At 44.8% G+C, this 17500-nt stretch overlaps 1 protein-coding gene across 1 annotated transcript in view; it reads left to right on the forward strand.

The window, feature by feature from the left end:
- BACH2 (BACH transcriptional regulator 2) overlaps window positions 1–17500 on the forward strand; it is a 587303-nt gene that overhangs the window by 554404 nt on the left and 15399 nt on the right. The window contains exon 6 of the mRNA XM_085611154.1: window positions 3515–3721. Within this exon, the coding sequence (XP_085467280.1) occupies window positions 3515–3721 (207 nt within the window). The remainder of the gene's footprint in view (window positions 1–3514; window positions 3722–17500) is intronic.

The raw sequence follows: 17500 nt of genomic DNA on the forward strand, positions 1-17500 counted from the left end.
GTTAAACTTTTGTTTATTAATAATTACTTTTTTGTCATATTTTAATTGGACAAGTTTTGTCTACAAAAAAATTTAAATAAATAGGGGGACAAATCAGTGTTTGTGTACTGCTTGCACTCATTATGTGGTGTAATCAAAATTGGAAAGCTAGAAAAAGAAATCCTGCTTTATATAAACAATTATGCTCCGTGTTGGTTTCCAGCTGAATACCCTTATGCCTCCCAGCTATTCTTGTTGCAAATCTTTTTATTTAACATTTACAAGAAATATAAAACAGAAAGTACGGAACAGCAACAATCAGAAGCTGAGTAACGATAGAACAAGCACGAAGGCCTCCGAATGTATGACATAGTCCCAAAGGTAGGAACCTACAGGAAACAATAAACAGATAATCACCCCTACTCCCACCAACTCCTAATAAGTATTTGCAATTGTTAATGACAATGCCTTTTAGTTATGTGTTTAAAAAACCTGTAATAATAAAAGGCATTGTTATTTACAATACCAATAGGTCAAAGTTTCTAAAATGCGATACCTATGGCTTTGCAAATGCTTGCTGCTTACAAGCGCCCCATGCTGGCTTTCACGTTAATAGAGGCCACACCCCTTTCTTCAGACAAGTCGTGTCTAAAGAAAGGTCCGCGGCCGCTATTAAAGTGAAAGCGCGGTATGGGGCGCTTTTACTAAAAAAAAGCATTTGGCAAGTTGGTAAACAAATGTTTTTTTTTTTTTTTGTAAAAGTGCCCTGTGAAAGCTCCCATGGCACCCTGAATGTTGCAGGAAAGCATGTTGTGCCTGCAGTAAGAGAAACGCATAAAAGAAAATAGTGCTTACGGAGTAAATAAGACATAATGTGTAACAACCGAAGTAAAAGGGCCAGTCCTCAGGGGGAGGTTACAAATGAAGACAAGGCGGTACTAAGGAGGGACTAACAAGCCTATTTACCAATCAGAAGCCAGCATTTATGAAGGACAGTGGCACAAGTCAATGACAAATATGGGTGGATAGTTGGTGGGGCTTCAAGTCCATAATCCAATACAGCATGCCTCGAAGAGTAGAGCACGTGCTCCCCAGGTTCGACCTAAAAAGAAAACAAGCAGCAAGGGAAGGATGAAACAGGGGCTAGTGATCTAGAACCACATTGTCTAAGGGGGAGGAAGGGACAAGGATTCAGCTTGAAACAAGCTGCAGGTAAACTATTTAGGTGCCTCCACTGGTAGCGGTGAATAGTTTGGGAGAGGGTGGTTGCAAAGTGGACTGTCTCCCAACTGTTCTTATGTCACTTGACCCATCTCTCACATCTATTCTCTGTGAGGCTAACAAATGCCTATTTAGTTCTGGGCATGTCGCTGCTTCTGTATAAAGGGCATCATTAGCCGAAAACTGCCTTCAGTCCCAAGGATCTTAAGATCTTTAGACCAGACGATCTCATCCTGTCTTTTTTCTAAAAGAACATGGCGGATTTCCTTGCTAATAGGCTTGCACTTAGCCTGGATTCTCGTTATCTCCTTGGCTAGACTCAAGCAGGTTTGCAGACAGAACACAGCACCCAAGGTAACATTGTCCACTGCCACTGACTCAAACTAGAGATCTTGTTGTCCTGCCTGCCCTCTTGCTGCTGGACCGCTCCACTTCTTTTGTTTCGGTCGACCTCTCCATCCTGGTCAATCTTATGATGAGGACTGTCTTGGCTGATTCAGCCTTAAATTGGTTCATATTCTTTTAATAGTGCTCTCAAGCTCTCTCCCTGACCCTATACTGGCCCAGGGCCTGGCTGGTGTGGTGAGGAGTTCAGTAAGGGTCCTCCTTCTGTCAGATTCTTTTCAACATTTATGTTCAACCTTCAAGAGAGCTGATCTGGAGTTTTGATTTTAACCTGTTGTCCTCTGCTGAAACAGCAAGATATTTGTCAAGTTTTGTAATCCAATTTGACCCGATCCCCTGTCCATCAGAGATTGTCTAATGGTTGTAAAAGCATGGATTCACTTTTTTAAGTTGGATATTGATAAAACTAAAGTTTAAATTTTCTGTGATAGTCCCTGTGCTTGGAGGGCCTCTATCCTTCACCTCTGGTTGCTCCCTAGCCCAGTGCCAACAGCATAACTTCTTCGCGCTGGTGTTACCAGGACCTCTCATTTAATATCCAGATCCAGAAACATAGACATGATCTTTTTGGCGCTAAAAGTCTCCATGACAATCGCACCCTTTCTTCCACAGGACAAGGGGACAGGAGTCATCAGCTCGGTCATCTTACCTCAACCTGCGTATGACAGAGCCCTTTATCTGATTATAATAGACTTTTAAATTGGCAAGTTGCAGAGGATCTAAACATGCCTATATGAGCCTTGTGGTTGGGTTTCAGAGATTCAGTCCTATATCTGAAGCCCACAGTGCTTTGCACTGGCTGTCGGTTAGACAGTGTATCTAGTTCAAGGTCCTCCGCTTGGTCCATGGGGCCTCCTGTCTAAGAGCCCAAAGCTCCCGTTTTCCCTGATCTCACCCTGTCTTTGGACGCAGGCTCTTTAGATAAAGATCCCTATCATTGCTCTAAAGCACTCGTTTTCTCAAGGCCCAATGAGGGTCACGTCGTTTCGGATCCTTGAGCCTAAAGATTACATTGATCTTTGCCAAACCACCTGCCACCAGATTTTTCTAGGAAAGCTGAAAACTCGGTTTTGTTGAGGTGTTTGCTATGCTATGTTTGTCCAGCTGATGTTTGCTTGTGGGTTTGTGTTTTTTCCTTCATATTTTGTGGTACTTTGCTGTCCCAGCACTAGGATGGCTGCAGACAATAGTTTGGGCGTTACCAGTATATTAATGCTTGACTCATCATCTGGGCAATAAGCAAAATGCTAAAATTGTGTGTCCAGGTCACCCTGTTTCAAAGGTCTTCTATAAAAGATGTATTTTCAGGGTTTTTCTCTCCACTTTATTGGTCGGTAGAGTTTGGCCTGTGTGTAATTTTTAATATGTGACCATAACCTCATAGCATGCATAATTTCTTGTTTACCTTATGCTATGCCAACATCATAGTTTTATCTCAAAGGAGAGTTGGTTCGAGCATGAATTTGTGGCAACTGTGAAACTGGTTGTGTTTAGCAGCTGTTAGTCTGTCAGGTACACAGGTCAAGAATGCTCACAATTAAAAGGTGAAAATAAGGGTCTTGCAAATTAAAAGTATCATGAGAGTCTCAGTTTTCACACTGATTGTCACTCTCACTGAGCATGAGTAAAATCCAGTTTTTCTTGCAGGAATTACTCTTGCTACTCATTAAAATTTTAGCCTATTCGCACAGTACTAACTAGAGCACACCTAGAAAAAATTGTTCTGAAACACAACTAACACACTTGTTGCCTTTTCCTGAAAACAAAAAAGAGAATTAAAAAGTAGGTTACAGCTTTTTTGCTGAAGGCACTTCCCTGAATAAGACAATTGTTGTTTGAGAGCCCATCATGGTGGGCGCAAAGTGCATCTTTATTTCTCTTATCTTTTTCCTGATCTCTTTTTGTGTAGGTGAAACTCCCCTTTCCCGTTGATCAAATCACAGATCTTCCAAGGAACGACTTCCAGATGATGATAAAGATGCATAAGCTGACCTCGGAACAGCTCGAGTTCATCCATGACATCCGCCGCCGCAGCAAGAACAGGATCGCCGCCCAGCGCTGCCGCAAGCGGAAGCTAGACTGCATCCAGAACCTAGAATGTGAAATCCACAAGCTGGTGAGCATGCCTTGGCCGTCTTTTGTCTCTCCCTTCCTACCTCACAGTCTTCTACACCTCCCCACATTAAGTCTGTATCTCCCGCACCTAACAGACCTCAGGGTTCCATGAAGGCAGTTTCCTAAGATTGAATATAATCTAGTGTGGGAAGAATGTGAATAAAATATTAATTTAGATTTTTAGTTTTTAATTTTTTTTGTCTAATCACATGGTGAGCCAAAGGTTTTTGGGATATGTAAATTCCACTGTCTTTTAGTCAGCCTTGAGCTGTGACATTCCTTCCCATCTAAATCACACTGTATGTACTTTGCTTAGTTTGAAGCCTTGAGTCAGGATAGGTCAACAGGACAACCGGATTATAGCGCAGACAAGTATGTGCGGAGGGGCAAATACTAGACCTTATTTGGCACTAGCTGTTCCAATTACGCAGCTACACGATGAAGTACAAATCCTGTTAGGACCTTATCCGAATGATCTTCAACCAAAGTTATACATAATCAATAAGGCCTCCCAAACCCAGCACAGATTGCAAGATAGAACTCAAAATCTTAGAACAGTTTGTTGGCAGATAGATACCGCTAGCATCCTTATAGTTTGGGATTGTAACCTGGCCCAGGATGCGGTCATGGACAGCACCGATCAAATTGATGTATCCAATAATGCGGACAGAGCCATCCTAGGAGATCTTTGGGCTGATCATGGCCTTCGCAATGCATGGCGTCTTTTGCATCTGACGGGCCGGGAATACACATACTTGTCCCCAGTTCATGGCATGCGATCACGGTTGGATTATTTCCTGATGGCCATCTCCTTGTTCCCCGTTGTCTGCAGGACTTCAATACTAAAGGGCACACTTTCAGACCTCTCCCCTATTGTCCTGCAGGCTAATCTGGGCCTGTCAGGGTCAGTTTGCAAGCCCTAGTGTCTCAAATTGTCCTGCACAACCACCCGGTGGGCAAGAACCAGCTTAAAACCCACGTGCATGCCTCCCGGGAGCCCAATTGCAGCTCGGTTGACTCTGCCTTGATATTGTGGGCGGCAGCGAAGGTGACCATCAGGGGGCAGTTGATGAGGGATGCTGCCATGTCCATTAGACAGAGGAAGGAGCGTCAAAAGGAGCTAAAGGTGACTATAGCCTGCCTCACATGGTTCTGAAGCACATGGTGGTAGATAACCCGGACCCACTTATGGAGCAAATGCAATTGGACTTTGCAAAGAGATTCCACCTGATTCTCTCACTCTGAGGACAGACTCAAAGAGTGAAAATGGTTACCCTCCCCTGATTCACATACATGTTGGGCATGCTTCCCCAATTAATACCCCTCTCAACCTTCCGACAGATAGACAAGACCATTAAGGCCTTCATCTGGGGTTCAGTGAGATTTCGCCTGGCAATTCAAAAGTTTATCGCTCAGAGATCTGCAGGGGAACTGGGTCTGCTTTCTGTGGAGCATTACTGTCTACTCCTACATTTGACACAAATGGCGTACATGCAACCCCTCCCCCCGTTATGGGCCCCGATCGAAAGCACACTCCAGGAGACCTTGTTGAGACTACTGGCCCTCTATTCTCCTATCCCCACTACTGCTGGGTCCCCCAACCCTATGCTGAAAGCCATGTATGCCACCTGGATGCAGGCTCACAAGCTCTTTTCAGTGGATGTGCATCTCTGTGACAAAGCTCCCCTTTGAAACAATACTGGTATTCGCATTGTGGGGTCCATGCTTGATTGAGGCCATTGGCACAGAGCTGGGATCCTGACTCTTACACACTTGATCTCCGGCGGCAAACTCAAGCCCTTTAAGATGCTAAAGGCCGAATTTGGTCTGCTGAATATGCAACAGTGGGCTATACACAACTACACCATTACCTGCTAAACAAACTGGGGCCCAACCCTGGACCATCCCCAGTTCCTCGGTGCTCTCTTACCTTAATACTTGGAGTCAGTTTAAAGGCGTGATGTCCGGATTCTAAAATCTCCTGATTCGCCACCTTTACTCCCAGCCACAATGGATAAAGCAGATATTTTCTTCTCATGTGGTCCCCCTTCTGCAGAATGCCCCCCCAATTCGCTTTGACTCATGATTCTTCCTCATCACCGTCATTGCACTCCACCGCACCCTTTCCCCCACAATACTGTACTTGGGCTTCGCCTGGCCAGCCTCTCTTCTCTGCTTTGTAGTTTTGCCTTCCCGTCCTTCTTTTCATTCTGTCCATCTTACCCTTGTCTCTTTACTCTCCTCCTTCCATAGCTTATTATCTCATCCCTCTTTCTTTTTCTTACTTTCTAATATATTAGTATTGTTTGTTATTGGTGCATGTATCACAGTCAACATTTGTATCTCAATATGGGTCCATGCTGGACTTGCATGCCACTGTATTTGCTGTTATGTTTCAGTACTTAATTTATGCCAATAAAAATAATTGCTACACAAAAATAATAGTTTTTTGCAGACTTCCCTATACCAGTGAATAGTTTATCCCATTTCTGTACACTTCCTAAAAAACTCTTTAGCTGTCAATGATTGCATCATTTCAAGGAATAATCCTTACATAGTGTTTGACCTTACGAACCTTCACGCTGTCTTTTCTTTATAAGCATACAATTATACTAACACATTTCTTTAACTTGTGCGTATCTGACAGAGTTAATATTCAAAGGTACCTAGAAATTCATTAGTATTCAGTAAGCTCCAGCCATCTGGTGTTCGCTATATTATAGTTTAAGACTGAAACTGATACAGTATTAACTTATGTACATGCAATTTTCAATACATTTCCATTTCCAACGTCTCATGCACTTGGGCATGTAGTTCTCTGCAGCTCCTTAATGCCCCGGAGTATACTTTTGATTAACATCTTAGGAAACTACCTGTCAGCATTTTGTGATGTACAGTCCCAAGGAAATTACATAAGCTTTATTTTATAATATATTATCATGAATAATTTGGTCATGTGAAGTTATAGCTAACTTCTTGAAGCACAGCTTTCCTATTCTTTCTTACTTATTTTAATATAGTAGCCTCGTGCCCTTGACTTAACTTGTTGTGAATCTAGATACAGGTAATATGTCTAACTTAGGGCTTCATGCCTTTCGTACCATTTCAGTAACCGGTGTTACATACGACATATTCTGTTCAGTCAGGCGCTGTTTTTTCTTTACCATAATAATGGACTATGAGAGGATGTCCTATGAATGGTCTGCTTTGTGTTTCATAAAAGAAAGTCACTCCCACCCTGCGATGTACAAATATAGGGTTTGACTAATCTAGACCACCTTCTAACCTTCATTCAGTCTTGCGTGCCAGTGTGGTATGCAGCGACTATGATGGAAAGTGATTACACTTTCTACTAATATTGCTTAATTCAAGGCTCCTGGTGGCGCTCTCTTATCCTGCAATAAGGAGTCCATCTCAGATCTTAACAGCGCCTTATTGCTGCTGTAAGGGATGGTCATTTAGACCCCTGCCAGGATTCCATACACTTGACACCATCTCCATTACTAGTAAGGGGTAGGTTTAATTAAATAAACCTCTACCTCGGGATTAATTCCATGTAGCTTCGTCTTGGGATAAACTATTCACAGCTCCTTCCATTCTTTGGGTACAATACCTGTCTCTCAGCTTATTCTCTCTCAGTTGCCTCCCCTTGCAGAGATTTTCTGTTAGGTTAAAAATCATCCAACATTCTAAGGATGACATCATTGTTGACTCATCATGTCCTAACATCAGTGTCCATGTCTCCCTGTCCCAGTGTCTTTGGCTACCTCTTGCAGTTCCTTTTCTTCTGTTTGAAAAACAATACTGTCCAATTAGTGTGAGGAAGAGGTATGCACATGTTTCCACCTACTGATCCCCTGCCTTACAGTTTGTACTTCCTTGTCCCACCTCAAAGTTATGAATTCGCACAAGTTGGTATTGGAAGGAAATGTAGCCCTTCATTTAAAGTTTGGAGGGTAATCTTCCAGGCCAGCTAGGAAAGCAGAGCTCCCTCTGTCCCCTAAGCCCACCACCACTGCCTCTGGAGCAGGTCTCCTGCTGTAGTTATAGATCCTCGCCTCCCTGTTACTGATCTCTGAGCTTTAGGTGCCTCCGCTGATCTGGTAGATGCACTTAAGGCTCAGATGATTACCAAGCGGCCGCCATTTGTGTTTTTTTCAGTCAGCTCAGCTTTTTTTCACAAATAAATCTCAAAGCTTGAATACCTATCAATTTAATTCAAGCATTCCGTCCATCACTTTTTTGCATACTTTAGTGTGTTGCCCTAAGTGGGACAAGAATGCCGTAGGTACCGTGCATACTGTGTCATTAGAACCAACCTACACCTGGCTCATGAGCTCTAATGAAGGGGAAACCGGCCCTAGGTTGCTTATGTTTCAATTAAAGAAGGACTTGGCCTGACAGTTGGGGCTGTTCTGTTCCCATTCGAGCAAGGTCAAGGCTGAATTGCATATGGCTGGCTCCAAACTGAGGTGGCATGGTGTGCAAAATAACGATGGACTAAGATGTAGCCAGAGTAATTACCAGTGGGCAAGATTAATTCAAGCATTCCAATACATCCATCACTTTTTTGTATACTTTAGTGTGTCGCCCTAAGTGGGATAGGTATGCCCAGAAGTGGGTCCCATGCTCACTATGATACAGTATGTGTACCTACAGTGACTAGCATGAGACAGCTGATCAGCAGTTGTTGAACTGGCTGTGAGGGCAGAAAACACTTAATTTGTCTACTTTCGCACCGCCTTTTCCACTGCAGGTTGCTGTTTGTTGCTGCCTATGTTTGGTACTATAGGTACCAGGTGCTTCAGGGGGATTACAGGGCTACATCAAAATCAGAAGTGCTCTCACAGCGTGTGACACCTTTTCCACAGCGGGTTGCTGTTTGCTGCTGTCTGTGCTCGAGACTATAGCTACCACATGCCTCAGGAGAGTTTACATGGTTATATCAAAGGTAGCAGTTCTCCCACAGTGCGGGACTCCTTTTCCACCGCGATTCGCTGTTTGATGCTGTCTGGGCTTGGAACTAAAGCTACCAGGTGCCCCTGGAGGATTACGGGGTACATCAAAGGTGGCAGTTCTCCCGAAGCGTGTTGCACCTGGGCGAAGACCAGGCAAAGACCTTTCTGTCTAAGCCCAGAAAGGGCTGGGCCGGCCCGCTTGGCTTTCTGCTATGAAGGTACAGTTTGGCACCTCTCAAGTTTCCTGTTTGAATGTCTCCCCCTTTCTGATTTGATTGTTCGAGATCATTCACTCATCTCGCCGGAAATGGGCAAAAAGAAACTTGTAGGGGTAATCCTGTTACCAAGCCTCCTGCAAAATGTACCTCCATCGATCGTATGCTGCAAAGAGCCATGGGGGTCATCAGCACAGAACTTGCTGCCACTAAAAGGAGGCTCTCAATGAACTTGGGTACTGCCTCCGACTGATATTGTTTCTGGCCCCCCTGTGGGTCCGCCTCTCAATTCCACCAGCCTGTTTCCATTTTTACCACTTCTACTGATATTACCAACTCAGGATCTATGGAAGCACACAATACAGATAGCGAGAGGGGTACTCGCATTAAGCATAACGCAAATACCACCAGAGCATCTCAGGCAAACTGAACACTGGTTATGGGTACAGAGGTCCGAGATCTTTCTACCTCTCCAACTTTCTCAACAGTTGTTATGGAAACCTCAAACCTCAGTCCTCAATGTTTGGAACATTTTATGGAGGGCTGTTTCGAGAAACTCAAGGCACTGTTGAGTGCTGAAGTTTTGCCTTCAATTTCACGTCTTGACTCTATTGAAGCCCAACTTGCAACCCTACCCAGCTCGCTTCTTCCAAAATTTGCTGACTATATTTCTCGCATCAGAGAGATCCCACAGGCACGGGATCCACAGCTTCTCCAGGTGATTCCTTCTATTCCTTCTCTTATCTGCACGGGGACGGCCAGAGCGCCAATCTTAGGAAACAACTCAATCAGTAAACCTGCTCTCGTGCCGCAGCTCAGCCAAGTCCTTAGATCATCACTCCGCTCAGGCAGAGAGGAAGCTGATGGTGTCACAAACAATTCACGAAGGATAGGGCATTTGAACGGTGAGCCATCTTTCATTTCCAACTAGGTCACAGTTAATCTCCCTCATGCTGCCTGCCCCTACAAGATTGTTCTTATGGGGTTCCCCCTGTGCGTATTGGGCAGAAGAAAACCAGCGAGGAGTTGTATAACAAGACCTTAGAATGGCTCGTGCGCTATAAAGACCTGCCTTACCATTTTGCCAAAGACATTTTGCTGACCAGTAGGTGTGGTTGGATTGGGCCGAGTTCAGTTGACCTACCGGGGGACTGTGAGACAGTGAACTATAGATCCCCTATTTTGGTGCAAATTCTCCTGTTTGGGTCTAGTAGTCGCACCACAGTGGAGAGTAATATTACTTTGTTCCCATTAGGCTATTTATACAAAACTAGTGTATCTTATCTTCAGACAAATGTTCACTATCTGGATTCTTTGGTAACCCGGTCCAACAGCGAAGTGAGGAATCTGCAACCTTTGCCACCCTGTTTGCAATTAGCTCCTTTAAAGGTAGGGCTGGCCCGAGGCCAGGCAGTTCTTACCCCAAATCAAAGGAATCAATTTCTAATCCCCACTGCAAACCGTTATGAAGCCCTTTCCAGCCCAGACTGACTTTTAGATGGTAATATACAGGATGTTTCAACTGTTGGCATCTGGAAACTTTGGCCACAAAGAAGGAACCTTTGGGGAAAAGTATGACTCGTCTGAGCTGGAATATCGCAGGACTTATAGACAAGATTGCCAACCCAACCTAGCTCACCTATATTGCCATGTTTGACTTTGTTGTTATGCAGGAAACCTGGGATACTTCTTTGTCATCTTGCGAGAGCTATGCTTGATATTATTGCCCCACCATCTCTTCCTCCTGTGGCAGAGCCAAGGAAGGCCTCTCCATATGGATTAACTTGAGCTTGCGAGTAGAAGTGACTACCATTGACTATAAGAGCTCCAACTTTTTAGTTTTCCTCATTCAGGATAAATGGTCTCCTTTTTATTTTTATTTATTTCCTTTTTAACATAATAATTATTCTATTTCCGTATGTGTTCATTTTACTCATTTGTTTGCTTTCCTTTCAAATTTGGGGCCCTTAGGGACTGGTTAAACGTCCCAGCCCTATTATTTTTTGTGAGGGGACTTCAATGTGAAATTAGCAGCTTACCCAAAGGTTGGAGGGCTGTTACATGAGACATCATCCAGGGAGCTATGCAATAGTAGAGGTGAGGTGCTGGTTAGAAATATAGCTGCACGTGACCTTGTCAATATGTGTAGAGGGGACTAGTTACCCATAGCCTCATACAGAGGACACGGTCGGGCCATGGGTTGGCCTATATGTTTGTGATGAGGAACCTTTCTGTCTGGTTCTCTAAGGAGGTGGTCATGTGGTCATGGAGACAGAATGGAAGACCATAATGCTCTTTTAGCTATGGGCCAGCTCCCTTTTGGTAGGATCAATTGTGCCATTAAGGTTATCTCTATCACCCATCATTCTAATGATGAACCGGGGGATACCCTGGCTACATTATTGAAGACACAATTCAGACTTTTCCTTAATTGTCTGTCAGACACAAGAGGAGACGCCCTGTTAGCTCATTATGTAAATTTAAGCCAGGGTATCAGACACTTTTTGACAACACTTTTTTGTTCTAGCCAGGGGAGCCACCGGTGGTTTGATACATTACTCCGTAGCCAACCGCAGATTAAGGAGGGCCCTTGTAGCTAGCCCAAAAGACTGGGACAAGGTTGAGAAGCTCAGAAGTTTTAGAAAGACGCCTTGAAGGCAAGATAGGATGCATTGCACAGGAGGGACTTGGAGCTCCTGGAATACGCCGTGGTAGCAAAAAATAGAATGATGTTCTGGCACACGGTCAAGAAGATTAGGTACAGGGATTCCCTGAAAAACCCACTCTTTCGCTGTAGCATCTTGGTGCCAGAGTGGGTCTAGCATTTTAGTGCCACTACCATTTGGAGGAAAAGGAGAGTCTGGGGGAATATTTGCAGGCAGATTACTATTTCTTGTATCATTACTGGAAGTGGAGGTTCCTGTTCGGCAGAGTTCAGGCGGAAAAGGCCCTAGGCCAGATGGTTGCCGATGGACATCATTTAGTGATATATTACTTTGTGGGCACCTCTGATCCACCATCGTACTTATTTTCAAAAAAGGGGATTGCATGTCGCCCAAATGTTATCACCCCATCTCCCTCATTGATGATACTGTCAAATAATTGGCAGGGTAGTTTTCAATCGCCTTACATCCTGGACCAGAGATAATAATATACTATATATAAGAAAGGTGATAGAGAGGACCCTGCCAACTACAGACCAATTAGTTTAATTGACACCATTCAAAAGGTAGTTGGCAGGGTCATTATAAATCGAGTTGAGACATGGCTAATGGATAATGATATTCTAACCCATTTCCAGGTTGGGTTTAGGCGGAATGTTGGTGCAATGGATCAAGTCTTCCGGTTTTGCGCGGTCTATTGGAAGTCAGTATCCATTATTAAGGGTTGTCTTTACTTGGCTTTCATAGACCTGAAAACCGCCTTTGATGTTATTCCACGCGCCAAGCTATGGGAGGTTTTATTAGCCATGGGGTTTCCTAGTTCCCTGCTGCAATTTGTTATCAAACTCCATGAGGATAACTACGCAAGGATACGTTGGGGGCGCCAGGGCCAATTGACAGGGAGGGTATCAGTCAACAGGGGGGTACGGCAGGGATGTGTGATGGCTCCGACACTGTTCTCCCTCTTTATAAATGGGGTGGTGGACCATTTGAGGGAGGACCCTGCGGATGCCCCCGTCCTTGCCGGGGAGAAAACCCCCACACTTCTTTTTGCGGACGATACCCTCCTGATGTCCAAGACCCCCAAGGGTCTCCAAAAATTGCTTGACCGCTTCTCCCTCTTCTGTAACGACCGTGGGTTAACGGTCAACACTTCGAAGACAAAGTTAATGGTTTTATCTCCAAATAGAAAGGTTAGGAATGTTCGTCTTACTTTGTATGGGTCCCCTTTAGAGGTGGTGAATGAATTTGATTATCTAGGGGTTAGGTTGTCCAACAACATGAGCTGGGATTCCCATATATCAAAAATGGTACTAAACCTCAAAAGGGTCTCCGGTGCCATACTAAAGAATCAGCGCCTCTCTATTAGTAGACCGGTTGCCCCTGCCTTGGTAGTCTATGAAGGGAAGGCTTTAGCCTCGGCAATCTATGACTCCGAATTATGGGGTGCTGAAAACACTAAGGTCCTGGCAACTGCAGAAAATAAGTTTATAAGAGATCTAGTCTCACTTCCAGTTTCAACCCCTCTGTTACCATTATTTTTTGATATGGGTAAAAAATCAATCTCGGACAAAGTTCAACTAAGGCCGCTGTTATTTTGGGTGCGCCTTAGAAGAACCCAGGAATTAGCCGGATATGTTCAAGTGTTGGACGAGTTAATATCCCTAAATGTTTCTCACCAAATAAAGTGGCTCAACAACCTTAAGAAACTGGTAGTATTAATAGGCCTGGGGGAGTCCTGGGCCACACAAGTCCCCCCTGCAAAACAAATTGTAAAGAAAGTATACTGGGACTGGGTTGAGGCCAAGGTTAACAATAACTTAAACCTGGGAACTTTAACGATGAACTTTCTTGACCATAAACCATCTATGAAGTTGGAACCCTTTTTAGATTTTATCCAACTACCTAGAGATAGAACTTTGTTCTTGAAATTAAGATATGGCACTCTTCCCCTTAAAAATGTTTTGGAAAGGTGGAAGGCCAAGGGGGGGTTTGATCTAAATTGCCCAGGTTGCCAATGTCCAGAGGAATCCCTTGGCCATTTTTTATTTGCTTGTTCAGCCTACAAGTTCGTTAGGGCTAAATGGTTGAAACCTGTATGCAGGGAGCTGGGAGTAAGGGATCACAGATCAGCCCTGTGTATTATTTTAACCAATACTGTTTCTATGTATACCATCTGTGGGGTTGCTAAATACCTCGCGGGTGCCTGGTTAACCCGCTCTAGGCTGCTGGGTAATATATAAACTCTCATGAATGAAGAAAGCATTGTTTTAAATTCTGTTTTTATTTTTAGTCCTTTTTTTTCGCTATTTGCTGTTCTGGATGTAATTGTAGTACTATGGATGGATTGCTTTTATGTACTTTGCATGTTTGTACTTTTATGATAAATATCTATCGAATAAAGTATTAAAGAGAAAAGAAATAATATACTCTGTCCCTTCCAATTTGGCTTCTGTTCTGGGCAGGGTATGGTGGGGCAGTGTTTTAATCTGAATTTGATAGTAAGTATACGATCGCCAAGCGCTGCCCACTGTACCTGGCCTTCATGGATCTCTCCACAGCCTTTACGAACCTCTCCACAGCCTTTGACTGTGTCAACAGAACCAAGCTGTGGCTGATGTTACTGGATCTTGTGGTGGAGGTGGCAATAGTCAACTTTTTACATGTTCTACATGAAAGTCTAGCTGCGAAAGTCTGCTTTGTAATGTAACGGGCATTTATAAACCACTCTATTACTCCGGAGAGTGTCCTGGCGCTATGCATCCGACACTATTAGTTTTGATTAAAAAGCCACGTTTTTAAATTGTTCCCAAACTGGGAGGTGGCTGAAATGTTACGTAACTCCAAAGGAGTTTGTTCCATAATGAAGATCCTAAAAACGAAAAGGGCTTGCCTCCCGTCCTGGACCACTGGAACCTTGGAATTTTGGCCAAAAAGTTGTTGGCTTTCATCTGGAGGGAACATGAAAGTCTATCCTTGTTCTAAGATAAGCAGCACTAGACTGATGTAGAGCCCTATGTACTAGCAGTGGGGTCTTAAAAATAATCCTCTTCCTTATGGAAAGCCAGTGCAGTTCCCTTAAATAAGGGAAACGTCCTTAAAGGCAGACCATGAAGAATCCAGGCTGCTGCATTTTGGACCACCTGCAATTTATTAATCAGGAAGTCAGGCAGTACAGAGCATTATCGTAGTCAAGCCCAGATGTTATTAAGGCCTGAACTACCTTTTTCCTTGCTGAGAAAGAGAGAAAGCACAATAATTTCCTTAGCACACTCAGCAGACCAAAGCAAGTCCAAACCACAGCATTAACCTGAGGCAGAAAGGATAGCTCGCCATCAAACTTAATGCCTAAATTCACCGTACTGGCCTGGCATAGTGGAGGAGGAGCATCCACCAGCCAAAAGGACTGACAGGGCTCTTTCGCCCTTACACCAAAGAAGAGTATCTCAGTTTTTTCTGCATTACATTTGAGCTGATGGTGAGTCAGCCATTGAAAGACCGTTGTTTTTTTGTGTAGATATTTTTATTGGCATTTTATGTTATTACATGTCATCTCAGTAGTTTATGAATCGAAACACAGGAGAAAACATACACCTCTTTCAGCCTCTGCATTTACATTTGTTAATTTGATATAAAACAGGTCCAATTAATATAAACAATAAACCACCACATGTAGTATGTGAGAGCATCCCCTTACTTTTACGAAGGAGGAACATGTGGGCGTCGTATTTGTGCTACAAGTGCTCGTGTAGAGAAGACTAGGGTGCGATCTGTATAATAAGAAACCTTGCCAATAAACGATGTTGAGCAATGTGAGTAAACGTAAATGAAACAAACCGGGGGGGCGCATACATAGGAAACTATCAGGCAGTATTTAGTCATCACATTTCCAATGTCTAGGTGTTTGGGTCCCCTAGCGGCCAGGCCATGCGCCCTCTGGCTGGGAGCCCAAGGGTGGGAGGGTTCTCCAACATCTTCGAGGATGATAAGTACTATCTGGCTAATGTCCACCGCATGGTATGTGGTGCACGGAAGTCCCTCAACCTCTCTGCTGTCAGCCTAGGTCATGTGTGAGGGGTCCCTACTAAGGAACGTGAAAGTCCCCTATTACTTCAAAGTCTCCCCGAGAGACCACTGTTAAGCAGGTTCTGATTTTATCTTCAGCAAAGGAAATTATTTTTGCTCCTCGGGCCTCTGCCAGAAGAGCAAGGGTGGTGAAATAGATATTAGAGAGAGTGGCAATCCCACTTGCAGCTCACTAGCCCCCGACGAACAAAGGGGGCAGCATACTGCTTGACCTTTTTCTCTAGGAATGAGGCTAACCAGCCCCATGCAAACCCCTTAATTCCAATAGCTTGAAGGCGGGCCAGCAGAGTGGAGTGGGGTACTGTGTCGAAGGCCGCTGACAGATCAAGCATAATACGCACAGCTCTGCCCCTAACATCGAGGGCACCCCTGATGTAATCTACCACTTCCGCTAGTGCCGTCTCTGTATTGAAACTGGGGTGGAAACCACATTGGTTGTTACTTTCCAAAAACTGGGAGAGCTAGTAGTTAACATGCTTCTTCAAAACGTTCGAGAGAGCAGGAAGCACAGAAATCGGTCTGTTATTAGAAGGTCTGCCAGGGTCCGTCTGGGGTTTCCTCAGAAGAGGCAGAATTTTTTCCTGCTTCTAGGTACCCAGCTCTACAGCTGATGACAAAGAAGCATTCCAAAGTTTGTTAGCCAGAGTATTGATGACACCCGCCCCTAAGGCCAAGAGACTGGGGATACACATGTCAGATGGGGAGCCGGACGTAAGGTTACAGATTGCTGCAAAAGAGTCTTCCATGGAGATCGGGTTAAACCTATCGAGGGCCCTAGAGGAATCAAGCTGTGGTTTAGGGTGTAACAAGCTCCCCATGGTCTCCTCCAAATGCCTGGAAGGAGGCTGGCTTGAATATTCGCAATCTTCATCTGAAAATAGTGAGCCAGTTGTTCTTACCATTCCACTGTGGGCACCTGGCAACCTACACTGGCCTCTGGCGACATGTGCCAGCTTTGGCCCGGCAAGTGAAATGTCCGATGTTTTTCCCTTGTGCTAGGGGTGCCACAAGGGTGCGTTCTGGCCCCATTACTTTTCATCATTATTTTTGTGGAAAATTTGTAACCCTCTTTTTCTGTGTTTTCTTAAACCCTTATTAAATTCTGTAGGGCATCGGAAATGTAGGAACGCGTTATTTCACCTTCAGCTGTTAAATAGCCCTGATGTTTGTATCTGAAAGAAACACGTTAGTTACATTCCTCACCTTAGAATATCCCCAGGCGTCAGGCTGGATCCGGAAAGATTTTTCATCAGCAGTACCCTTGCGCGTCGCTAGGCGTCGTCTGCGGATCCGCGTCCGTCGTCGGGATTGCCGGGATGACGTCGTCGGAGTACTTAGACCCGCCCTCGCGCGCTGACGTCGGTTCTTCTTTTTTCCGCGCCAGTAAGCGCCGATCCGGGAAGAGCATACCCTTTTAGTCACTTTTTGACTAAACTTTTTGAACTCTTTTGGTTCTATTTTCAGTCAACCTCGACTCTGGTGCCGGTAGGGATGCCTGGATCCAAGCCTTGTGACGCCTGTCTCCGACTGATGTCAGTCACGGATCACCACCGCCGGTGTCTCTATTACCTTGGGGCTGACCACGATGCCGAGTCGTGCCTCGACTGCCGGACCTTGACCTCGAAGGCTAGGCGGGAGCGGTCCCGCAAGCTGCTCGAGATCCGGCAGTCGGCTCTGCGCCGCTCAAGGTCCTGGTCGAGGAGGAGATCGAGGGACGGGTCTCGGAGCCGCAGCCATCACCGCTCGTCGGGGTCAAAGTCTTCGCATTCCAGTAAGTCGAAGCACAGCAAGAAGTCGAAGAGACGACATCGCTCTTCTGACTCCCCTCGCCGGTCGCGCGACTCAGCTGAGGGTTCGG

Source organism: Triturus cristatus, chromosome 6 (genome assembly GCF_964204655.1).
Source record: "Triturus cristatus chromosome 6, aTriCri1.1, whole genome shotgun sequence".
NCBI classification, from domain to species: domain Eukaryota; kingdom Metazoa; phylum Chordata; class Amphibia; order Caudata; family Salamandridae; genus Triturus; species Triturus cristatus.